Below are 26,929 nucleotides of genomic sequence, written 5' to 3'. Positions count from 1 at the left end.
AATAATACAGTGGAGAAGGAAATTAGGTGAGGGTATTGGTGAAACAACATTGGCTGTGAATTGCTGATTGTTGAATGATGGGTACACTGGGTTTCACCAAACTATTCCACTTCTGCACAGGCTTGAAAATTTCCATATTACAAAATGTAAAAATCTATCTCCAGAATGTGACCCATTTCTTACCATCTCCACTACTCCCACCCTCTTCCAAGCCACTGTCATCTCCCGCCTGTACTGCCACAGCCTCCTATCTCATCTGCCTGCCTCCACCCTTGCCCCGGGCCGAGGTCTATTCACTACACGCAGTAAGAGTGATCCTTGTAAGCACATCAGATCCTTCCACTCTCTGCTGAAGTCCTCCAAAGGCTTCTCATCTTGCTTGGATATTGTGTTACCTCTCTCTGAGTTCGCCTCCTACTACCCAGCCCCCTCCTTTGCTTGCCCACTGCCTTATGCTGTCAGGATAGAGGTCCAACTCTGGCAAAGCCAAGGCCCTGATGATGTGTCCCATGTGCCTCTCCAGGTTCATCATCCCAAACATCAGGCTTTTGGAACAACCTATATTCCCCGGTGGCTCCTTTGTTTTAGTCGCTCCTCTCTGGACCTGACCCCTCTGGTGAAGCCCAGCTCCACCAGCCCCCGCTCAGTATCACTTCTCTCTGCTTTGGTTCTAGGCCTCTTAAGAGCTCAGAGTTTTGTTTTATAATCATCTATTGTCTTATCAATCTCCTTCACCAGACTTAAGTTCCTCAAAGGCAAAAGCTACCTCACATCTCCGTAGTCCTTGTTCAGCAGTAAAAATTAAGTATATTTTGAATAAATGAATTACAATTTTACATAAGTTAGCATTATTTTTTTTGAGATGGAGTCTTGCTCTGTTGCGCAGGCCAGAGTCAGAGGCATGATCTCGGCTCACTACAACCTCCGCCTCCCAGGTTCAAATGATTCTCCTGCTTCAGCCTCCCCAGTAGCTGGGATTATAGGCACCCGCCACTATGCCCAGCTAAAGTTTTGTATTTTTAGTAGAGACGGGGTTTCACCATGTTGGCTAGCCCATTCTTCAACTCCCGCCTCGGCCTCCAACGTGCTGGGATTACAGTTGTGAGCCACCACGCCCGGCCACATTATTACATCTTTAAAATGTCTGTTTACCAGTTTCTCTAACTGGAATAAAATACTTTTGCCTATAATTACATACAAGTCATATATTTCAAAATTATTGCAAAAAAGTTTGATTTTCCAGAAAAACATTCTAAATAGAATATTTTAGATGTTACTAATGAAATAATAAAATATAACATTTCTAACTAGTTCTTCATTAGTTGTCTAAATTTAGAGTGAATAGTTCTAAAGTGCACACCCAGCCAACTTTCTTGCTCACTGACCATCTTGCTTGAAGAACTGGGTTAGGATGTACAAACTAGGGAGGGAGTAAAGGAGGCTTCTCTCTCCAGAAGAGAAATCAATAGCTGGTCAGGATTTGGGGAGGGGGAGGGGGATGAATTCTCAGATATGGAGGAAACTGAAGTGGAAGAGCTGTTGCTTCTGTAAAAATAAACTGATAAGAGACAGATGGGAGTGGAACTAAATCAATCAGTAGGTGATGAGAAAAGATGAGTAGCAAGAATGAAAATATCCGAAGTAATGGAAAAAAATATACTAACACTTTTATGCTTTTACTTTCGCAATTGTTACAAATTCTTTCAATATTAAATCTGTTGTTCTTTTACATAATGAAGTTAGTTTTAGCAGATAACAGTTATCAAATTTTTGGTGAATCTGGTTTGGATTGCCCTTCCAATACAAAATTGATGCTACTGGCCAGCCATTGGTAGGCCTGCCAGTAATTTTCTCTGTGTTGGTGATGGACTGTGCTGCCTGAGCCACCGACATCCCCTCTCACATTGCCCACTGGGACAAACTGCAGGCATTTGCAAGATAGTTAGCTAAGTTTAGGAGTAGAGTCTGTGACGACGGAACGTATTTTTTTCTTTGTGTGAAAATTACCAGCTTATAATGCTATTACGATTTTACTCCATAACCTTAAAAAAGTACACAAATTTTACTGATTTTATAGGGCAATCTCCTGAGATATAAGGGAAGCCCAATTCAGGGGAAGCTGAACCTGACACAGCCTCCTTTAATCCTGTTCCAGGGCAGTCACTAACTGCCATCCTAAAGCTGCATTACTTTATCATATCTCCTTTCCTCATACTCTGTTCGGTTTCTATAAATCATTTTTCTCTACAGTGTTGAGAAGGAACAAAAACATGGGCTTTGGAGTCAGGCAGACCTAGGTTAGCATCCTGGCTTTGTCTGGTTGTGAGACCTTCTCAAAGTCACTATAAAACGAGGATAATGAGGTCGAATTCAGGTGTGTGTGTTAATGAAATAGCCTATGTAAAGACATTGCCCAGTGCCTGGTACTCAATAAATGTAATTTGTTTCCCGCGGATGAGTGGAGCAGAATGCTTCCTGGAGAGCATTTCATTCTCTGATTTATCATTATAGGATCAGGCCTATCCAAAACACTCAATCATCAGAAGACTTCAAACTCTTTTATTCTGCTTTTTTTCCTAATGTCATAATCCATTTGACTCCTAAGCATGTAAGTAGGTACCACGGAATGTAAACAAGTAAGGAAACAGAAATAAATTGAATAATACGTGGAAACAAAGCTGTGACTCACACAGATGAAATAGCTGCACAAAAGAAATAACATTAAAACATTTAAAAAGAGACTTAATGTAGGAATAAGCTATTTTAATCAAGCAAAAACAAATTTATATCCATTATTTCTAAAAATAAAATTAGACTTTTCCAATCCTTAACATCTGCATTTAATAATATCTTCTAACCAAAATACAGATGCTAAAACAGCAAGTTACATTATATCTTGTACAGCATACAGTATGTTCACTGTTTACACTTACTTTAATTCTAGTTGGTCATGTACTCAATGCATACTTAAACATCACTCAATAAAATTTTCACAATTAACAAAAAAATGTGACAAGGCTGTCTTAAAACGGCTCTGCTATAAATTGTATAGAATATACAGAATTACAAAGTCAAGTATTTTTTTTATCAAAATATACACCCCTCCCTGAAACTAACACAAGCTATCAACATTTTAAATGAATACAATTATAGAAAATATTTGCAAAATTATTTTTTCATGTATAAATATTCTGCCATATTTACTTTGGTCTAGAATTATCAGCATACAAGTCCACTTACAAAATATCCACATATAAGGGCTGGGAGAGAGACATCACTACAGGTAATTTTATATTTGGGGTTAACTCAAATCAAAATGACTAGAATACACAGTACTTGTCTTTGATTAATATTATTAACTGATAAAACAAATTAGTGGATCATAGGATTGCTTATTCAATATTCTAATTATCAATTCAAAAATGATTTGCATAAGCCCTTTGTGACTATCTCTTTAATAAAACCCAAATGAATAGTGTAGGGTATACATATATACAATGTATAAAATAAAGTTGAATTTGCTTGCATTTTCCCATTTTTCTCTACTTATATAATACTGTATGTAAGTGAAAGTAGATGAACAAAAGATAAATGCAGATACAATAGTGGGGTTACTTAACAGCAAGGTACTGCAGTATTAAAAGGTCAACTTTAATCATGTCCTTTCCTGGGCATTTAAATGCTTTCTTACCCACCCAAATCCATACTAAGTCTTCTTCATGGAGACATCACACTTGTAGACAGAAACCGGAGTCCTTTGAGCTACTTCTTCACAATGATAACCTTCCAATCTTCGATAACCTTGGGTTTCCATCTGTCAAATCCAATGAACATGAATGACTGCAGGTCACGCTGAAACTGCATTCCGGATTCTGTTCACACTGGTGATCAAAGGGGTAGAAATGTTTTCTCTCTCCCTTCTATTCTGGCAGTTTAAAAAAGAATCATGAGTTCCAGCTTTCCAGGAACCTAGTCCACATGATAGAATATGCTGTAGGGCAATTAGATTTGAGGGTAATGTTGATGGTGTGGGTCAAAGAACATTAAAAAAAAACTTCAGTGGGTTTTTAGCAAGGGGTCTAGATGTCTGCAAATATGAAGACAGAGCATCTGGCTTTGTAGATATATTTCTGAGTCTCATTAGTAAAGGATAGAACCATGTCACTCCACATCCTACCTTCCCATCCCCTAAAAACAAAGCTACTGTTTTAGGCAAGGAAGGCCATCACTTCTTCTTGCCCACTCAAGTCATTAATGGGTGGGGTGGAGGGTGGGGGTTCCTTTGTCCTTTTGCTTTATACTAGTCTGTACTTGTGGGCTGCATAATCTCCAACAAGGCTAGTAATTGTAGGGATTAGGCAGTCACTTTCAAGTGCCTGGGAATTCACTACTGCAGTGTACCTTGCACTAAATCTCTTGGACAGTCCTTCAGTGGAATGGGAGATGGCAGGTTCCACTTGAACCCTTAAGTCTGTCTGGAATAGACCCCCACATCCATGGCCTTGTGGTGGTTGGAAGACTGCAGAGAGTTTCAGAAGAATGTGACCCTTGAGGCCATTGCAAAGTAATATGCAGCACAGGTAATCACAGGTAAATTCTGGGAGGGTGTTCCCCCATAGATAAGGCATGACCTATGTTTTCTATGAATTGAGTAGACCAGTTCTAAGAACAGCTCAGCCATAACTTCAAGGGAACAGCATTCCATCTAAAAGCATTCACATGCTTTTAAATCATATTCAAAATGCTTTCTATTGATTTTTACATCAGTCCTCATTATTTGCAGATCTATTGCTCCTCATAATTCTCTACAGGGGATATGGACAGTTAAAAGTTATAGTGATTTATATATGTATTTTACAAGGTTTGTGTTGCAGAAAAGTAGTTCTACATAATGTATGAATGTCCTACTTTAGGTTACTCAATATGCACATAATTTCAGTTATATTGTTTAAGTATTTCATGTGTATCCATTAATTTAAACAAATTTTAATAGTGCAGAAGCCAGATGGGAATAAAGACCGTCACACAGCTCATTACCACGTAACATATTTACGAAGATGCCATCTTCAGGATATCTGACCCTTATTTTCTCCAGTGACTAAAGACAGTTCAGCAGCCAGTTCTTATTAGCAATTATTAGAAAGTTTTAAACTAGGCTAAAATTAAACTCCTTTTTTCACTGGTAGAAATACCACAGCTAAGAACTTCATTAACTTTCACAAGAAACTTGGGATATTGGAGGAGTCAGCTATTTTGTTTTTGTGCACTTTGCATAAAGTTAATGCTAAAACCCAAAGTAGATATTAGGATCCTTTTTCTGGAATTTTCACAAATGAGTTTTTTGTTTTTTGTTTTTTTTTAATTTCACTCCTTCATGACTGTCACGTGAACAAAATTAAACTAAACTTAAATCATAACTAAAAAAAACCACCAACTATATTTCTGAAGATTTTTCTAATTCTTGCCACTCAAAGGACAACATTTTCCACACCGGTTTGTATGTTATCCTTTTGGTCATTGTCTTCTGAATCAATGAAATGTTGATTCTCCAAGGGATTTGAGTTTTCGTGGCACATGTCACCTATTTTCTCCTGCTGACTTGGGCTTTTGAATAAGTGTTTCTTTTGGTGCATTCCAAGGGCAGCAGCTGTTTTGCAAATTTTGGGGCACTGGAAGCAGGCATAGCCCTTCCCATTATGCTCCCGAATATGCCTCTGCTCGTGATTCCTTTTGGTGGAGAGATACAAAAATCTCTGAAAGCAGAACTGACAGTGGTAACGCTTTTCTCCAGTATGGATTCTTTCATGGATTTTGAGGGTCTCATTCAAGGTGAATGCCTTGTTGCAATACTGACAGATGAACTCCTTCAAGCCCAGGTGGATGCGTTCGTGTTTCTGTAAGTTTCCTTGCACCGAAAAGCACCGCCCGCAGGTCTTGCACTGGTATGGCTTCTCCCCGGTGTGACATCTCATGTGCATTTTGAGTGTGGAAGGGCTCTGGAACTGCTTGGCGCAGAGCTCGCAGGCATATGGCCGAGAAGTAAGATGTCGGTGGGGCCGTCCTTGGTTTCCAGCCCCCACTGCTTTGTCTCCATCACAGAGTTCACACTGCAGCTTGGGCATCTCTTTAGTTTCTTCTTCCTCAAAGGGTTTATCCTGAAGAGGCTTCCCCACGGCGCAATCCAGTTCTGCTGGGTATTTACATTTATGGCTCGGGCTCCTGTTTCCATGCTCCTTCCTCCAGTTGACTTTCCTCATTTTTCTCAACTGTCTGGATTTCTTTTTGGGTTTGTAGTTGTAGTAAGGGCGCCACGGTTTGTCAGTGGAATCCTGGTCACTTGCGTCATCAAACACTTCACTCATCTCCATGCACTCGGATTGGCAAAGCCCGAGTGGGCTGTCTCCACTGGGTTCTGGGTCATTCCCCTGTGGCAAAGGCTCCTCCTCCATCTGATACTTGGGTCTTCTCCCTCTTTTATAAAACAATTTAGATCCTAGAATGTGCCTTTTCACAATGGCTTCGTTTCCAATTTTCACTGTTATTTGGCAAAGGGGTGCAACATTACTATTTGTGGAGGTTCCCGGCAGAGCAGGTTTTGCAATGTAGGTTTCAATTTTACTGGTTTCTTCAGCAATATTTGTGGTTTTGCTCAATGATCCTCCAGGATCAGCAACATAGTTTGACTCCTCCGGTAATTCTCCCCTGGTATGTGATGTAGTTTTCTTTTTCTCCTTAATGCTTTTGGGTCTGCTTGCAAACCTACCCACTTTATCTGGCTCGGGCTTACTGTCATCTTTCAGGGACTGACTGACAGCTGGGTCTGAAAAGGCTCTGTGGTTGCTGCTGGTCATGGCAGCAATGGCATTGCTGTGCATGATCACCGATGAAAACTGGCTGCTGTGTACAATGACCGAGGGTGCAGAGCCACTGTAGCTGATCACCGAGGCGGCATTCTCACTGCTATTACTCAAAGATAAAACAGGTACATCCCCTGCCCGGAGGTCAGAACTGACAGCATTTTCAGTGGAAGAAACTGACACCTCAGTTGAATAAAAGTTATTGTCAAGATCAATTTTCAATGCCTCCTCTCCCCATTTGGTACCCTCTGCATTTTGTACATTGGCAGAAGTGGGTATGTCCTGACATGCAGATGTTTCCAATGGGATGGCTGGACTGTTGGTCAGGGTGTTCACAGTATCTTGGAAATTCAGCGTTGGTAATTCAGAGCTGTGTGGATTCTGAACAACATAGGTACCAGGCGCAGACTCATTCATTTGACTGTTTTCTCGTGCATTTTCATAGGAAGAATTTCGGTAGCTCTTATAAGGGGCTCTCTTGCATTTCATAGGCAGTAGCCTATAAAGTTTATATGGATAGACACTAGGCTTCAAGCCTCCATTTGCTGTTTTTTTACTGATGGAAAGTCTATGATCGATGGCATGGAAAGACTTCTGATGATTTTTGAGTATATAGTAGGTCATGAAAGTTTCAAGACAGAAAATGCACTGATATCGTCTTTCTCCCGTATGCCAAATTTCATGCCTTGTCCTGTACTCAGCCAATGCAAATACTTTGTTGCAGTAATGGCAAGGATATGTTCTTCTCCAGGAGTGAACATTTGCATGTCTTCGGAGGCTAGATAAGGTCACATAACTACGTTTGCACACAACGCAACTGTAGAGCATTTGCCCATTAACAAATTTAACCATGTGGTCCGTGTCTGGCAAAGTACTTCCGGTACTGGAAAATTCACCAATCCTATTTTCAGATAATAAAGGTTCTGGACCTGTGAATGAACCTCCATTTTGTCCAATGGTAGGATAGTTTTCTAAAAAGCGTTGGTTTCCTCCAGGAATGGGCATGTGGCTTGACCTCATGCAGATCTGTTCATGCCGATCCAACCTGTTCAGGGTGGTGAATTGTTTGTTGCAATACTTGCACACTAAAGGCTCCTGGGTTGGCTTGTGAAGCTGCATGTGGGCACTGAGCAGAGTGCTGCTGTCAAAGGCTTTGGAACAGCAGCTACAATTGTACACCAGAGGTGGAACCTCTGCTGCCGGTGGCCCGGGAACATCAGAAGATTGATTTTCATCTTCCCTGGAAAAATGGACATCTCCTTCATTGTTTGGAGATTTTGAATGAGCGAGAACAGCAGCTGGCTGTGGACTTCTTTCTTGATTAACCTCTAAGTTGGATACTGGAGGGGGTGGTATATTTTCTGTGGCTGAATCAGAATCCTGTGGTATGGAGAATGTCTTTGGCTTCCGGCATGTTTTCGGTTTCGCTGCAAGGGCTTCACAATTTTCTTTCCCTGTGTTACCAGGTGAACTGCCATCATGTTCACGTACAGGCTGACTTCTGTAAGCCTCAGCTACAGAAGAAACAGCGTATGAGTGCTCGGCGAGTGTGCGGACAGGCTCTGCCTCGTGGCAGACGTCCGTCCTCTCCAGGCAAAGGCTAGCTGTTCTCATGGAGTCGGAGACCTTTTTGAAACTTGCCCTCAAGTCCAGCGGGGAAAACATGTTATTACTATTTTCTGTTTCGATGATGGAAAATGCATTTGTGATCCTTGGCCCATTAGTGATGGCTGGTTCTTCATGCCTTTTTTCATTTTTTTCTTCTTTAACCACTCCCTTTTCAGTAATACAGAATACATAGGGACCCGGGGAATTTGAGAAGTTGCGATCAGTAAGGTCTTCCAAGAATGATATTCCCAGCTTTTTTCCTGCAGCTGCAAGATCAGTGACTGTTTCCTGTCTCTTGACAACGACTGTGGAACTGTAGATATAATTAAGTATTTCGGTAAACACTTCAGCTTTGAGATCGTCCAGCTCCAGGACGTGGCTGGAAATACAGATTGCATGGCTCCAAAAGATATTTTTAAAATACAGGCTTGAAGCTGCCAGAACATTGCTGTGGGCTTTAAATTTGGTATCTTCCACAATGATAGTGACATCGCATAAAATGCCCCGAATGCGCTGCTCATTTAAGATGGAGAGCACCGTGTCACTGTGAAAGTCGTCCTTGAGGTCCCTGGAAAGGGACATGACTGTCATCTGAAACAAGAGGAGAGAAATGGTCAGATAATCTTCCACAGGTGGCTTCTTTATCTCTAGACTGTTTTCCACTTCTGTGAAAAACTGTTCTTTTGTATGAAACTTCAGGTTTTTATCTCATTCTGTTGATGCTCCCGAGACTCAAGAGTCAACATTAGAAGCTAAATCTTTTTCTTGCCCCAGCCTGTTTCTCATACCATTGCTAATAGTTGTTATCATTGGAAATCCTCCCAGAACTCCTTCCCCTTTTCTCCAAAGTTGGAGCTATATATACATGTCCAAATTTGGGAGGGCAGGAGGTTTTTTTTTTTTTTTTTTTTTTCCTGAAATGTTAAGGGTCTCATCATCATTCAAGGCTGCTGCTTTGAACTACTAGAGCTGGGCAATGCCATGGTCCTGCCACAAGCTTCCTGCCTATTTTCAAAGAGAACTCTGATGATCCAGTCATAACCATGAAGCAGGAAAATGATTTTTTTTTTTTTGAGACAAAGTCTCGCTCTGTTGCCCAGGCTAGAGTGCAGTGGTGCGGTCTCCGCTCACTGCAACCTCCACTTCCCAGGCTCAAGCGATTCTCTCACCTCAGCTTCCTGAGTAGCTGGGACCACAGGTGCGAGCCACCACGCCCGGCTAATTTTTGTATTGTTGGTAGAGATGGGGTTTCGCCATGTTGCCCAGGCTACTTTTTTAAATGAATTTTCCTTAAGTGGTACCTATATGCAAAGCTATTGCCCACTCAGAGAAGAAGCAAGAACTGAAGGAGCCCTTCCTAATTTGTGGCTCAGAAGGGTCAATCTCTAGAGTTGCAGGGTGTGTAACCAAGTCTGACCACCAGGGGCACTCTGCCTCTCTGTGCTATCGGCCCTGTGGGGACTCATCAGGTTCCTTTTCTAGTTTCCCCTTTAGTAGAGACAAAGTAGACTAGGGTTTTCAAAAACAACTGTCAGGTACTGAAGGCAACTAAAAAGGAGACAAAATGTAAAAGCTGGAAAGGAGATTTCTAAGTCCTTTGACAAGAATGGACAAGAATGAATCTAGTCATAGATTCCTGAATTAGCACAACTTCAAGGCACAGTGGCTCTTGTTCTGGCCTGAGGATCCCATCTCCATTCTCCTCTGTATTTGCTATATTCTCTATATAAGTCCTATTCCATAAGTCTGGGGTGCTAGAGCTTACTAACTGATATTTTAGTGAGGGGCAGTGAAAAGCAGCAGCTTCCATACTTCCCACAGTAAGAGATACACAGTACATAGTGACCTAAGACACAAATGAAATTAACACTCACCCTTACTAGGTGTGATGCATTCTGTTCTGCTCTAGTATTTTTCTTTTCTTTTCTTTTTTTTTTTTTTGAGATGGAGTCTCGCTCTGTCGCCAGGCTGGAGTGCAATGGCATGATCTCAGCTCACTGCAACCTCCGGCTCCAGGGTTCAAGGGATTCTCCTGCCTCAGCCTCTGGAGTAGCTGGGACTACAGGCGCATGCCACCACGCCCAGCTAATTTTTGTATTTTTAGTAGAGCCAGGGTTTCACCATGTTGGCCAGGATGGTCTTGATCTCTTGACCTTGCGATCTGCCTGCCTCGGCCTCCCAAAGTGCTGGGATTACAGGCATGAGCCACTGTACCCAGCCTTTTCTTTTAAAGAATGCTTACAGCAACTCACTAATTTCACTACCCACTAATAGATCACCACATGCAGTTAAACGTAAAGCAAAACAAACAAACAAACAAACAAAACACACATAAAAAAACCCCTCTGGTCTACAGAACATACTAACCAGCGATTCATCCAGTCTCTCTATGCTATTCTGTATTAAGAGATGTCTCCAGAAAGCCTTACAGTTTGATGATACTTCTTTAACTTTCAGTGGCAATGTTTTCCTAGCACTAAAGTATAACATTTAGCTCAGGGCATTTATTTAGTTGGATGGACCAGATGGCCACACAAAGAACCTCTCTTTACCTTTTTGTAAAGCTGCTATTATAAGCTATGCCTATTATGTTATTTGGTGTCCTTTATACAAGGATCCATTTGATAAATTCTTTTATTGTATCCAGTCATAGGAAAAAAGTACCTTTCTACTAACAAATTCTTCAATTCAGATAATGAGAACACTATATTCACCATGTTTGTTTTAATTTTCAAGACAAAGAAGCTCAGAACTAACTTTTATCATCAATTGTTGTAGCTATTCTTGGCCTGGGTTTCTGGTGTGCCTATTGTTTCATTTTCTTTATTTAACGTTAGTTCTTCTGCTCTTGTTTACCCTGCTTTAACTGTAATCTTCCATGAATCTTTTCTAGAAGTATGGGGGATTATTTCTACAAATAAAACTAGAATTAAATGAAATGGAATCTTATGACTTCCTCTTTGCCCCTGAAGGGAGAAAGGGTCACCCCGGAGTGAAGGAGTCTGTCCTTCACTGAGTCACAGATCAATAGCATACTTTGCTGATGTTTCTTTTGCCTTCTTTGAAGTCTCTCGGCTCTGGGCCCCTGTAGGATCTCCTTTCTCCCCTGACTCATATATTTTTATCATGTTTGGCTTCTTGGAAGCCCACATGTTATTTTAATTCTTTATCAGCCTGACTAGATAGCTTCAGATCTGACAAAACACATGCTATACGATTCAAAAAGGTGGCTTAGGTCTATGCTGACATCATCTATTTTGTCTTTTCAATTCAAAACTACTGCTTCTTCCAAAACATTCTGCTTCACAGCATCCTGAACCTCCCTTTAGGCTCTGCTTCCATTTGGGGAATACGGCATTTCAAATCAAGCTAATGAACACTGGGGTGTCCTGACTCAGATTTATAATATAAAAGCCCCAACCACTTCTGTGGGGTTCTGATTCTTCTCTCAGATTGTTCAACTAGGATGGTTAGCAAAAGGCCAACTCTTAACATGGAATAATATCGTAGTCATACTTAACAGAACGACATATACAATAAGTATCATTATATATGTCATTAAAATATTGTCATAACTTTGCAAAATCCAAGCATGACATTTTTCAGGGGGGATATCTACTTTTGTGTGTCAGAAAGCCTTTAAAAATCATAGTTACTAAGTAGCACCTTGATTTGACTTCTTGACACACCTTTTAACAACTTTATCCAGCAAATATGTTAATACAGTCAGACATAGTACTTGGGTGCTAGAGATATACTGGAGATATGAACAGGAGGAAGGCAAGTCTCTGTCCTCAAGGAGCCCAGAGTCTAGGGGAAGAAAGAGAACTGTCAACTAATCATTGGAATCCATGATGGCAGGCCATATACTGGAGATAAGTATAAAATGTTAGAAGAGTAAGTACAATTATTTACAGAGGCCCTGGATTACTTGCATAAATAAATAAAACAGGGGTATAGGAAGGATGCTGTAAGCAGAAGGAACACTATAGGCAAAAAAAAAAAAAAAAAAATTAAAAATGATCAAAGTGGGTACTGTTCTCAGGGGCTGATGAGGGAGTCTGAGTGGTAGCAGGAGTGGTGTGTGCGGCCCAGTCCGCAGCGTCTATGTGGGGCCAGGCACATGGTAGGCCTCAGCATGTATCTGTTGAATGAGACAACTTGGGAAAGAAGGGTCAGACCAGATCATAAAGGGCCCTAAAGGACTCCCTACAGTTAAATTTTATATTTCAGGGAATAGGGAACCATTAAGAGTTATAATGAAATTTGAACTTTTTTTAAAAAAAATCACGCAGCCTGCAGTATGCTGAAAGGCTCAGAGGGAGGCAGGCTGCAGGCAGGAGACCAATAGGCCACCACAGTGGTTCCAGGTAAAAAGTAGCTATCCACCCCAGACAGAGTGAGAGCCTGGGGAAGAACAGATGACTCCACTTCCCGGCTAAGGAAGTGGGATGGGGTGGGCCAGGCACGATGGCTCATGCCTGTAATCCCAGCACTTTGGGAGGCCGAGGCGGGTGGATCACCTGAGGTTGGGAGCTCATGACCAGCCTCACCAACATGGTGAAACCCTGTCTCTTCTAAAAATACAAAATTAGCCGGGCATGGTGGCACATACCTGTAATCCCAGCTACTCGGGAGGCTGAGACAGGAGAATTGCTTGAACCCGGGAGGCGCAGGTTGTGGTGAGCCAAGATTGCGCCATTGTATTCCAGCCTGGGCAACAAGAGCGAAACTCCATCTCAAAAAAAAGAAAAAAAAAAGAAAGAAAGAAAGAAAGTGGGATGGGGTGTTGGAGGTGGTGATGGCATCTGAATTCAAAATTTACTTTAATTCTCTTAACAAATATTTATTGAACAATTGCTAGGCAGAAGGCATCAGCTAAGTGCTATAGAAAGACATGCGTTCAATCAGCTGGGCATAGTGGCGTGCGCCTGTAGTCCCAGCTACTCGGGAGGCTGAGGCAGAAGAATTGCTTGAACCCAGGAGGCAGAGATTGCAGTGAGCCAAGATTGCGCCACTGCAATCCAGCCTAGGCAACAGAGTGAGACTCCATCTCAAAAAGAATAAATAAATAAAAGAAAAAGAAAAAGAAAAAGAAAAAAGAAAGACAAGTGTTCATTCCTCCTTTGAACGAATGCTTACTGAATACCTATTATATGCTTTGAGACAGTGGTTCCTAAACCTGGCCAGGCATCAAAATCACCTGGGAGGTATTCAGATAGTACAGCTTTACAGATTTCACCTCCCCTGCTCCTATAGAGATTCTGGTTTAGAACAGCTGGGGTGAGACCCTGGAATCCATATGTATTTGTATACCTTAATTTCTCTTGTGAATAAGTAATACATTCATATGATATCAAATTGAAAAAGTACACTAAGTAAACATTGGAAAATCTCCTTCCCACCTTGTTCCAGAGGAGCACCTTATTTCAGGTAGTTTTTAATCAACCAGCCAGAACCGTTCTAAGGGCTGACACTAAAACTCAGTGCCATAAGAGAAACAAAAATTCTACACTCAAAGGTTTGCAGGGTGGCAGGGGAACTAAGATGTGCTCATGAAACACTGCAAAACAAAGATACCCAGGGAACATCCAGGATCAGGCATGCAGGGAAAAGGTATGGGAGTTCAACAGAGAGTAAGGGAGGCAGAAGGGGGAGGCTGAGAAACTCCCTGCAGGAGGACATGGTATGTACTGGATCCTGCTGCTGGAATTGAGTGCTGCAGATATGGACAAGAGGAGAAAAGGGAACTTCAGGCAGAAAGAGACAGAGTCAGAGTTTCATGCCCTCAAGAAGTTTATAATCCAGGAGTCAATGCAATTGCTTAAAACAGAGTCAAAATCTGCAAATCGAACTTGAAAAAAAGCAGTGAACTTGTTGGAGAAGCAATTTAAAGTTAAGACTCTAGTATCCACCTCTCCAATCTTAACAGTGCCCGCTCCCAAAACCACCAAGTGTCGTCAAAACTGTCTTTAGAGCACAGTTATCCAGCTCATTGGATGATCTCAGAAAGTGCTACGGCTAAAAGCTATTCCACAGGTCCAAAGTGCAACAAGGAAATGAGTTCTAAATCTGTAGACCAAAGGAGGCCCACTGTAAGCCATGCAGCAAATCTGGTCCCCATAGGTTTTGTTTGACCCATGTGATTTTTAAAACTATGTTTTTGAAAATCTTAGTTAACCATGTTGAAATACTCTAACATAAAAATCAAGATAGCTGGCTGGGCGCGGTGGCTCATGCCTGTAATCCCAGCACTTTGGGAGGCCAAGGTGGGTGGATCACTTGAGGTCAGGAGTTCAAGACTAGCCTGGCCAACATGGTGAAACTCCATCTCTATTAAAAATACAAAAATTAGCCAGGCATGGTGGTGAGTGCCTGTAGTCCCAGCTACTCGGGAGGCTGAGGGAGGAGAATCACTTGAACCTGGGAGGCGGAGGTTGCAGTGAGCCGAGATCACGCCACTGCACTCCAGCCTAGGCAACAGAGCAAGACTCAGTCTCAAAAAAAAAATCAATATAGCTTTTTTTGAAAAAATAGGAAGACCAGGCAACACTGGGGTTGTAGCCTGCCTGGCAAAAAGGACTGGCGCCAAGTGGCTGTGTCCCCAACACACACACGCTGCCTGCCCAAGGATTTATCACCAGGCAGCTTCTCTCAGTAATGTGGCCTGCCTGGCCTCTTCAGCAGGTTCAGTTTGTGTGACTGATAAGAATAGTAAGTAAAATAACATTGGACCCACAGCTCTTAGACATACTTACTTGAAGGATATCCCCAGGATGAAAATTTAGACTTTAAAAGAGCTCATGTGGGAGGGGGACAGTCATTTTCGCCAAAAACAGTATTCTTTGACTTTAAAGTTACTTTAAAGCAACCTCCTCCACTACATTTCTTCATAAAGAGTAACTTAAAACAGAAGTCCTAGGAGCTCCTGCCAATGGAAAGCCCCCAACAGATTTCAGAAAAAGAAATATAAGTTAGAAAGAAGATGAGGTTTAATTTACATGTAACTTTCTAAAATATTTTCTAAAAAGCAAGTTTTGTGCAATAAATTCACTGAGATGGAATAGATAAGCATAAAAAGGCTAACGAAAATATTCTAGATATAAAAATTTAGATGAGTCAATATTTTTAAAAACATAATTTGTAATTGGATAACTGGCCATCTGACTTTAATGTCATTATTTTCCTGAGTTTGCATTTTAGCTGGAATAGCTTTTAAAATATATTTTTATTTTAGTTTTTTTTTTTTGAGGCAGAGTCTCACTCTGTTGCCCAGGCTGGAGTGCAGTGGTGCGATCTTGGCTCACTGCAACCTCCGCCTCCAGGATTCAAGCAATTCTTCTGCCTCAGCCTCCCAAGTAGCTGGGATTACAGGTGTGTGCCACCATGCCTGGCTAATTTTGGTATTTTTAGTAGAGACAGGGTTTCACCATGTTGGCCAGGCTGGTCTTGAACTCCTGACCTTGTAATCTGCCCACCTCGGCCTCCTAAAGTGCTGGGATTACAGGCGTGAGCCACCGTGCCCGTTCTAAAATATATTTTTAAAATGTATATTACACATGTGTATATAGCCACATGTATGTGCAAATACAAGCATGAATATATAAATATGCTGACATATATTATACTTAAATACATTTTATATGCACAGATGTAGAAATAGGATGAACATATAATTCAGCATCCAAAACAGGACACTTGAGAGAGAAAGGAGGTACAACTAATGCCAGGGAAATAGGTATACATTGGGATTGTACCCTAAAAAATCAGGATGAATGGTCATCCAGCATTTTATATATAAACAAATCTCTATATAAATTATTTTACTTTTATTATCTTTTTTCTTCTTTGAGACAGGGTCTTGCTCTGCCACCCAGGCTGGAGTGCTGTCGGACAGCAGTGGTGCTGTCATGGCTCATCACAGCCTTGAACTCCTGGGTTTGAGTGATCCTTCCACCTCAGCTTTCCCCCATCCTCCAACAGTAACTGGGACCACAGGCGTGTGCCACCATCCTTGGATAATTTCTAAATTTTTTGTTAGAGACGGGGTCCCACTATGTTGCCCAGGCTGGTCTCAAATCCTGGGCTCAAGTGATCCTCCCACCTTGGCCTCCCAAAGTGCTTGGATTACAGGCCTGAGCCACCACAGCCAGCCTATATAAATTAAATATAAAATTATATATTATACTTATAACGACATTTGTGTTTATTTACGTAAAGTATATTGTACGAATATGTAAAGTACTTTTAAGAATTATATAAATATCTAACAAACATATTTTATAATTAGACTTTATATAAATGCCACTGGGAAATTCTAGTAAATTAGCATATTTGGAATTTTCTGTTTTTGTCTCCTGCTATGCTTCAGCCTTTTATAATAAAAACACATACATATAATGTAAACAGAGGCACTTTAGATATTTTTGATGACTGAAATGAACTTTCTTCACTTTTTAGAATTTCCTAGGTTTAGAAAAAGAAAATGAATCTATGCTCATGGTCAAAGACTGAAACAGCACAGATATGCATTAAGGTAAAAGGCAGAAGTCCCCTTCTCCATCCTAGCCTCCCCACTCCCTACAACCATACTCCCCCCGCCTCCCCAGTGCACACACAGCACACACTCTCCCTCATCATAGGTCCCTTTTCTTATAACTTTGGAAGACTTCTACATTCTGCCTGAATAAAGCCTTAGGAGAGAAACTGTTTTTCCTCTTAAGATTATCCTTCTCTCCCAGTCCCTAGTTCCCCTACCTGGCAATCCTCACTTGTTCTTGTCTCAGTTGATGTCTTATCTGCATAGCCTTGCTCCTCCAGAATTTCTAGTTTTTGGTTTCCCTCATTACAATGTACAGTATCATGCATTTGTTCACATTTATATCTTCCCTATGAGCTCCTTGAGTACAGGGACAATCTGATTCATCTTTGTACTCTCTGCACCTGTAGGCATGACAATCCGTTGCTGGTGATGTTGAGAGTGAGCAGAGGGGAACTGGCCCTAGAGAGCGGCCTTGAGAAAGTGCCTTCGAGTTCTAAGAATGTAGGATTGCTTCACTCTTTTCTCTGCAATCTCTTAAAGATTTACTAATAAAAACACACTTTTAGGAGATTATCACTTGTCAAGTTTTGGTGTAATATCAAAGAATATCCATAATTAGCTGAAAAGGCTATTAAAAAATTCCTTCGCTTTCCAACTATTTGTGAGAAGCTGGATTTGCTTTATATACTTCAACTAAAACAGCACACCACGGCTGAAGGCAGGAGCAGAGATGAAAATCTAGCTGTCTTTCTATCAAGCCAGACTTTAAAATATTTGCAAACATGTAAAACAGTACTAGTCCTCTCACTATTTTTTTGTTTTAAAAAATAGTTACTTTTAATAAAATGTTATTTTATCATTCAGTTGGATTTATCACAGTCATTTTCCATCAGTTAATAAATATTAGGTAGGTGCAATTAAAAGTAGTGGCAAAAACTGCAATTACTTTTGCATCAATCTAATAGTTCTTTACATTCTCATTTAAAATGTTGAATATGGTAAATATTGACAGAAAGAACTCAGATAAACAAAAGCTCTTTGCATACCCACTGACTGTAAGAGTGTAAGGGAGTCTAGGGACCAAAAAGTTTGAGAACTGCTGCGCTAACCAAAAAAAAAAAAAAACAAAAAAAACAAAAGTCAAAACAATTTTAATTAAAAATCTTAATTACATAATTTTCTAAGAAATTATTTTAAAATTATTTTACTCAATAAAATAAATATATATAAGCCTAAAAGGACAGTGAATAAAATGTGGTAAAACACAAAGCTGAAATTCTCAGGAGACAGATGGAGACCAAGGAATACAGAAACACAGACACACCCACGGTCACGCAGATATACACACTCTCCATACCTGTCCTTAATTTTCCAAGTTTGAGGCGATGACTATTTCTTGAGTTTGAACATGGCTGAAAAACCAGGTGGACCAACAGTCCAGTCCACACTATACACAGGTAAAAATTGTTCTTTGAGGTTGCTACCTACAATTTGTTTATACAATCAATCTATCATTGCTTGCATCCTTGCCTTCCAAGTCTCAAAGGTTAGCTTGGTCACAGTAATCTATCCTGGATATTGCTTTTAAGTATTGGTTCACTCATTCTGGGAATGAATTTGAAAATAAGGGAAACAATTCTTGGCAATACTCTGACTTTAACTACTTCCCAGTATTTCCAGCTTAATTAAATCTTCTCTCCCTTCAATTAGTTAAGGCAATCTTACTGAAATGCACAGAAGAAAACTTAAAATGATAGTTTCCATATAAAGTCTAATTCTTACAATGCAAAACAAATCTTGAAAAATCTCTTTAAATTGTTAACTAATGCATCTATTATGCAGATCTTTATAGGGCTTGTTAGTAAAATCTGGTATATTTTTATTAGTAAAGCTCTAAGACATTACAGAGAGGAGAGTTAAGTAAACCTTTTCAGTCTACATTCTTAGTGAGAACTACAAGTCACTTACTCAAAGCCACTCTCCAGGGCCAGACTGAACCCCATTTTTTTTTAATCTTCTAATCAGAGGAAAAGGCCAAGAGCCCTCTTGCCAGCCCTTGGCCACACAGCTCCTAATGTACATAATAACAACTGAATCGACAGAGCAACTTTCTCCTCCCTCTACGGCAAGTTGTCTTCTATAAAAAGAAACGTAGAAATAAAACCTAACTAAAAAAAGAACGCACTGTATTAGGATACTGACCTGGAATCCTGCAAAAGTCAAACCTGCAGTCCATACTGGGCCAGCGCAGGGCCCATATCAAAGTGAAATCTACTGCGCAGGTCTGTTATTCCCTGCGGAAAGTTTTCCGACAAAGGATATTTTGCTTCAGTGAGCTGGCTGCACCATCCCACACACATCTTTGCAGTATATTTTCTCAAAGTCATGTTGGGTGACTACGTCAGACCTCCTCACGTGACGGGGTGTTAGAAACACACGCATCAGATCTCGAAAACAGATTACAAAACAGAAGTCCTTTATGGAGTTGAGCTGTGTCTAGGAAAAGGAAAATCCTGTTGATGTTGCCTTCTAAATACGGCCTGAAACGGGCACAGAAAAGCTACATTTATCAGATTTTACTGCACTTAAGCTATCAGATTCAAGAAGGCATAGTATGACAGGGGAAGCTTATTTTTTAACTGAAATTCAGGCTGCTCTAAAGGCCAACATCGGGAAGCTGCTGGAGTACACTCAGCAGAGAGGGAGGCCAGCTTGGACAACCTCACCTATTATCTGGAAAAGGTAAACATTAGGGCCCTGGACTTGCAGTTGCGTGCACATAGGATTGTGAGAACGAGTACTATCAGATTCATGAATGATGCAATGGGCCCAGTTAAATATTTTAGGTTGCTTGTTTGGAAAGATGAAAGGGGGAAAAGGTCCTGGGTTTCTTTTTTCTTTTTGAAATGAAGCAGTGTTTCAGGGTAGCTCGTGCGCCTTGGGTTCATCTCAGGATCAAGCTTGCCTGGGCACCTGCTTGCTTAAGAAATCTGGCAAACAGGCTTAGAGAATCTCTCTGAAGCCTTTTGAGTGCTGTGTCTCTATTTCTTGTTTTACCCAAATTCCACTGACACTCAGGGTCCCCCCCCAAAAAAATACATATATATATATATATATATATATACACACACATATATATACATATACATATACATACATATATAATTATAATTATTTTTTTTTGAGACGAAGTCTTGCTCTTGTCCCCCAGGCTGGAGTGCAATGGCACGATCTTGGCTCACTGCAACCTCCACGTCCTGGGTTCAAGTGATTCTCCTGCCTCAGCCTCCCGAGTAGCTGGGATTACAGGCGCCTGCCACCATGCCCGGCTAATTTTTGTATTTTTAGTAGAGACAGGGTTTCACCATGTTGGTCAGGCTGGTCTCAAACTCCTGACCTCACATGATCCTCCTGCCTCAGCCTCCCAAAGTGTTGGGATTACAGGTGTGAGCCACCATGCCTGGCCACAAAATGTATTAATAGAAGGTATTTTTAATCTGAATGCTGTGGGGAATGATGTGTCCCAGAGTTCCCCAGGACAGGACTCCTGTCCCCTGAAAATTTTCATTTTAGGGGTGAGCTTATCAAGAATTGGTTTCAAAAGCCAATTGTCATTTCCTTGTGAACCCAAAGGGCTGGCTGATTGAATGGAAGGTGGCTCTGTACCTCTCAGTTGATTGCTACCTCTGGGGGAGGGCAGAGGGAAGAGCCGTTTACATTCTGGCTTCTGAACAAGAGTGAACCTCCAGCTAATCACGAGAATGAGTTGTCCTAAAATGGACGAGGCACCAGCTGCTGCTCTGGTGTTAAATCTAAATCCGCCTCCCCCACTGCACTGCCGCTCCCCACTCCCTGCCCCTCTGCACCCTGGGTTTCTGGGTACTCCTGCAAGACAGTGAATCACAGCTTACATTGGTACTTCCTGGATAAATCAGAAACTGGGCAGTGAGGAGTGAATGAGATGATGTGCCTGAAAAGCACCAAGTGTGGTCCATGGCACCTAGCAGGGGGTTCAAGAAATGTCAGATGGAATTAGCTTGAGAACTGACTGCATCTGCCTAGTTGGTGGCTACGGAGAGAACTGCTCATGCGGCTTATCCTTCATCCAGTATGTAGGGTGATCTTTAAAAACTACAAATGAGGCCGGGCGTGGTGGCTCATGCCTATAATCCCAGCACTTTGGGAGGCTGAGGCAGGTGGATCACCTGAGGTCAGGAGTTCGAGACCACCCTGACCAACATGGCAAAACCCCGTCTCTACTAAGTACAAAAAAAATTAGCCGGGTGTGGTAGCGCATGCCTGTAATCCCAGCTACTCGGGAGGCTGAGGCAGGAGAATCACTTGAACCCAGGAGGCGGAGGTTGCAGTGAGCCAAGATCACACCATTGCACTCCAGCCTGGGTGACAAGAGCGAAACTCTGTCTCAAAAAAAACAAAATAAAACAAAACAAAAAACAAAAAAACAAACCCACAAATGAGATCAAGTCAAGCCCTGCTCAAAGCCCTTCAGTGGACCTCCTCTGATCTTAGGATAAAATCAGACCCTTCCCAGTGCCCAGCAAGGCCCTGTGCTGTCCACTCTCCAGACTCACTCGTTCCCTCCCACTGCACTCCTTGCGCTGCCTTTGCTCAGGCACCAGGCTCCCTGGGCTAACTCTACCTGCCCAGTCTCTTCTGGCCCTGTGGCCTTTGACGCACACGGTTCCGGCACTGCCTATGGCTGGCTCAGGCTCATGCTTCAGGCCCAGCTCAAATGTTTCCTCGGAGGGGCCACCCCATCTCTCTATCTGCTGCCCCTTTGGTTTGCCCTCACATCACCTTGTTTATTTCTTCATACTGCTTACCTCAACCTGCAATTATCACCTGTCCTTGCCTGCTTGTTTAGTGTTCACTCTGCCCGCCAGAAAGTAAGCTCCAGGAGGAGCTGCTTCTCTAGGCTGCTCACTGTTCACTGCTGTATCTCTAGGCCGCAGGACATGGTGGGAGCATGCAGTAAATGTCTGGTGAGTAAGTGACAAGACCATGCATATGAAACACAAACCAGGCTCACCCCAACTAAAAAAAGCAACCTGCTGCCATCTCCTGCACTCAACGATCCCCAAAAAAGCAAGCTGCCACCGTTCCCTGCACTCACGATCCCCCAAAAGGCAACCTGTCACCTTCCCCTGCACTCAAGATCCCCCAAAAAGCAACCTGCCTCTGTCCCCTGCACTCACGATCCCCAAAAAGGCAATCTGCCGCCGTCCCCTGCACTCACAATCCCCCTTGCCCTGCTCTGCTTTTTGACTTTTCCACGGCACTCAACATTCCAATATACTACATACAAAATGGACTTACTTATTGTCTGTCTGCTTGCAAAAATGTAAGCCCCATAAGAGTACCAATCTTTGATTTTCTTCACTGACATATCTTAAGCACCTGGAACAGTGCCCGACACAGTAGGCCCTCAGTATTCATTTACAAATTGAACAATCTATACTATAAAAAGATATATGTTTATAAATCAACATTACATGAGGATGGCCACCATAAATATTGCCAATTACAATTTTCATCTGTCTAAATTCTCCAATATTGAATGAAATTGCTTTTATCAGATACATTTCAAGTTGTAAAGCACTTTGCATATTAATTAATTTAATCACCTCCACAATCCTGTGGAGCCGGCACATAAAAAATGGAAATACTGGCCGGGCACCTTGGCTCACGCCTGTAATCCCAACACTTTGGGAGGCCGAGGCAGGAGGATCATCTGAGGTCAGGAGTTTGAGACAAGCCTGACCAACATGGTGAAACCCCGTCTCTACTAAAAATACAAAATATTAGCTGGGTGTGGTGGCGGGCGCCTGTAATCCCAGCTACCGGGAGGCTGAGACAGGAGAATCGCTTGAACCCCGGAGGTGGAGGTTGCAGCGAGCTGAGATCATGCCACCGTACTCCAGCCTGGGCGACAGAGCAAAACTCCGTCCAAAAAAAAAAAAAAAATGCAAATACTAGTATGTACTCACAGGATTCAATGAATTAACAGTTAGTGCTCAATATGGAACCTAGTATTATTAACATGCTCATAATACAGATGTGGTAACTGAGCCTGGAGAAGTGACTTGCCTCACATGAATGTGGGCACATACAGCAGTAATTAAGTCAGAGCAGGTGACTTGTTCTAGATGGCACAAAAGGGCCCAGCAGTGAGTCCAAACTGCAGGCTTGTTATACAAGATCCCCACAGAAGAAGCTGGCAGCTGGAAAAGACCCAGAATGGGATTCAAGAGGTTGGGCAGTTGGGGGCAACCAGCCTGAGTCATATGCCAAGAAATCACAGAGAGAACAAGGAATGTGCCAGAGAGGTCTCCAAGCAGGGCAGCCGAGGATGGCAGTTAAGGCATGCAGCCCCTTGATCCCGGGTAGCAGTTGCCAGGATGATCTGAGCATTGCTGGGTGGTGGGCCTTGGGCCTGGGATCCTTCATGGCTGGCCAGGTGTACAACAGCTGTCCAGTAGGCATTTTCCAGGTGCCGCCTGACATGTAATCAATCTGTGTCTGCCCCACAGCCCAGAAAACACTGGCACAGCCAGGATTTGCTAATCTAAAGTAAATGCCTCAGGAAGATGGGTTTTCATTTGCCTCCCCTCCCCCACGACAAGTATGTAGGTTTACCTTCTTATTAGAGGTCTGTGATAATGCAGTCCCCAGGGATTATGGGGCTCATGCTGGGGACCTGCTGGTCAGGGTGCAGCATGAGACTGGTGAGTGTGAAGCTTCAGGGGAGCACTGGGGGAAGAGAGTCTCCAAGGGCAGAGCTGGCTTCTGGTGTGAGCCTCCTCCATGATGGAGGCAAGAGTCTCCTGGCCAATACAGAGTGGAGACTGGTCAGCAGGGCTTGTCAAAACCCTGAATCCAAATCTCAGCTGCCTTACCAAGGCTTCTAAGGTCCCCTGTGATCTGACCTCCTTTCCTGCCATTCTAACCCACACTAGCCACCCTTCTGTTCCTTGAGTGTGCCTGAGGCCTTCCCAGCCCAGGGCGTTTGCGCATGCTGCTTCTGCAGCCTGGAACGTCCTTCTAGCCTGGGCAGCAGTTAACCCTCACCTCCATCCACCATCCACTTCTCTCCTCCCATCTGGTGCCTCTGTTATATATTTTTTAGCATACTTTTCTTTCATAGTACTTATTATGATTGTAATTAAAAGTTACTTGACAAGTCTGTGCCTTTACTACAGAGTAAAAATTATATGAGGGCTGAGACTGTTGACCAGTTTTCCTAGCACTCAGCCCTGCAACTGCCACATAATAATTGTTAATCAACCTTTACTGAATGAATGCAAAAACAGTAAGCACCCAAAACTAAGCTTTATAGAGCCCACCATACCTGGCACTGTTACCGAGCTTTCCAGACCCAGTGTCAGGTCAACCTGAACTGCCCTGCTATTTCCCACCTATGCTAATGGGTGGTCATAAAAAAAAAAAAAAGCCAAGAAGGTTGTTCTGACATGAAAAAGGAAAAAGAACCCACCCCACACACAAATCAACATTGCTGGCCTAAAGCTGAGCTGCATAAGATAAAACAGAGCTATCCGCTGCCCACAAAGCTATTACAGCCCAAACAAGTTACAACACTGAACCACAGCTCTGGAACACTGAAAAACTGCTTACTATCACCATTTTGGCCCAAAGGAAGAAAAAGAGCAATCTTTCAAGCACTACCAACACGCTTTGTTCAAAGTCCAGGAATTTGGCCTTTGTCTTGAGTACCTGGGCTGAATTGGCAACAAATTCTTTAAAATTTAATACTAAAAAAGTTGTAAAGGTGGCGACATGGCGGTGTCGTGTGAGGCCTTGGTGCTGGGTGTTTGTAAAGGACTTAGCTTTCACGTGACATCTTCCCTTCCCACACACTGGCAGCTTTCCACCCTGCATTCACCGGTTGCTTCCTTCTGGCGTCTGCTCCCTCCCCCAGCCTCCTCTCCTCCTCTCATAAGGAGCTAATCTGGAGACGGTGCTGGGTCTGTGGCCTGCTGCTGGGTCATGAAACTGTAGATGCTCTGCATCCCAGCACTTGCCCCCCCATCAGGCAATGAATAGTAGATGGAAAAGGCACGGTCGTGTGTACTTATAACGGTTGTTCTCAGCAGAACTATGCATATCAGACTCACCTGTGGAAACACAAAAAGAATTTGAGATCAATGATATCACTGACACTGAGCCAGGGTTTGGAAGACAGGGTCTGGGCAGGTGTGCTTTTGCATCCTGCTGAAAATTACCAAGATACATAGTCCGCACGACCTGGCCTGTGACTTCTGACTATACTATGAAGGAACAGCTTACCATGTCTCCTGCTTATGCTGGAGCCCCTCTGGGCAGCCTGTCTGAGAACTGCTTTAAAGTGACATGCCCATACTCCTAACAAATGCAACAATGTCCCCATTGTGACATCATTTGACAGGAGGAAGTCACCTACGTATGTCATCTAAGCTGTGTCCCAACACCTAACAAGCATATATGTGCTGTGTGCTCTGCACTGTTCTACACACCGCATTTATATCATTCCATTTAGGCCTCACAGCAATCTTTCTCATTTTACAAATGAGAAAAGTGAGGTTTAGAGAGGCTGTGGAACTCAGCCAAGATTGTTTAGCTATTGGTGGCAGAGCTGGGATTCAAACCCAGGCAGCATGACTCAAAAACCACACTTTCCATTTCAGGTGCAGGAGCACCAAAACATAAAGAACTTAGCTTGTCCATGTTTTTCTTGGTTTCATTTAGTGACCAAACTACTGAAGGCTCATAGGGCATCACACTAGCCTACTGACCAGTTTACATCTGGCAAAATGTAACCGGGCCTGGAGCAGGGCTGCCACGTGTGGGGTACAGGCTATGCCCTGTGGTAGGCTGAGAGGCAGCCCAGGCTCTGCTTGGCTGGGCATGTCCCTCGGTGCAGGGCTGCAGTGCCTGCCAGAAGGAGGCCATTTCTCACTATGTACAAAGATGCTATATGGGACCACCAGGTGGCCCTGGGGTGAACATTTAAGGGAAATTCAGTATTTTCCATAAATTCTACTTTTAATTCATTTTCTTAAAAAATGTGAACTTCAAAGTAATATATGGCACTTATGAATATGACTTATTTTGATTTTGATTTTTATCCACTCCCATTTCAAGATAATATTGAAGGTATACGTAGGGTTACCATAAGATGGGGGCATAGAAAAGGAATGGTGGGGAGATTAAAGTTGCTGAACTAAAAGAACTGAGAGACTCCCAAAGCACTGTTATTCTTTCCATGTTATTCCATTCTTAAAACAGGGCTCTACGATAGATACTTTAGGATAAGGCACACCATGTCCAGTCTCGTACAGTGGCTAAAAATCTGAACTTTGGTATCTGGGGGACCTGGCTCTGGCTGTGACCTTGTGCAAATTTTAAAAACTCCTTGCACTTCAGTTTCTTCCTCTGCAAAATGGGAGCTAATAATAGAAGATACTCGGCTTAACATGAGGACTAAGTGGTACCTTTAAGGTGCTTGGTATAGTATCCGGCATAAAAATCAAGCTTCATAAACATTAGCTATTATTATTATTACTATTACCAATTAATTATTAGTCAAAAATGTCAGCAGGAGCAAGTATTAGCTAAGCCTTGGCCCCAGGCCCCAAATTAGGGAATGTGAAATTCCTCAATGGCAGGGACAAATATCCTATTTCACTGTGTGTCCAGAGTTCCCCAGACCCCCTCACAGTGCTTGATACCCCATAGGGGCTCATTAACTAATTATTCTTTCTTAATTCAGAGAGCAGTTACACCTGAGCTTTGGCCACCACACACACACACACACACACACACACACGCACACACACACACATACAGGCATTTAATTATAACTATCATTTAAATAATTTTCTTTCTTTAGTTGCATTGTTAGCAT

At 42.4% G+C, this 26,929-nt stretch overlaps 1 protein-coding gene across 50 annotated transcripts in view; it reads right to left on the bottom strand.

Moving 5' to 3' along the window:
- Window positions 1-2,539: 2,539 nt before the first annotated feature.
- The window catches only part of ZBTB38 (zinc finger and BTB domain containing 38), an 80,263-nt gene continuing 55,873 nt past the window's right edge, over window positions 2,540-26,929 (bottom strand). For 16 of the 50 annotated variants that reach the window (XM_054480162.2, XM_063662239.1, XM_054480151.2 and 13 more), the window contains one exon: window positions 2,540-9,056. In XM_054480162.2, the coding sequence (XP_054336137.1) occupies window positions 5,469-9,056 (3,588 nt within the window). In that variant the 3' untranslated portion in view covers window positions 2,540-5,468. Of the gene's footprint in view, window positions 9,057-10,339; window positions 12,911-13,080; window positions 13,204-19,209; window positions 19,504-23,664; window positions 23,853-26,929 lie in introns of those variants that run through there. The other 34 variants (XM_054480166.2, XM_054480161.2, XM_063662251.1 and 31 more) reach the window with 6 other exon arrangements.

This window comes from Pongo pygmaeus, chromosome 2, assembly GCF_028885625.2.
Source record: "Pongo pygmaeus isolate AG05252 chromosome 2, NHGRI_mPonPyg2-v2.0_pri, whole genome shotgun sequence".
In the NCBI taxonomy this organism is placed as follows: domain Eukaryota; kingdom Metazoa; phylum Chordata; class Mammalia; order Primates; family Hominidae; genus Pongo; species Pongo pygmaeus.
The sequence above is the reverse complement of the archived record's forward strand: the minus strand, read 5'-3'. Positions and strand labels throughout refer to the sequence as shown.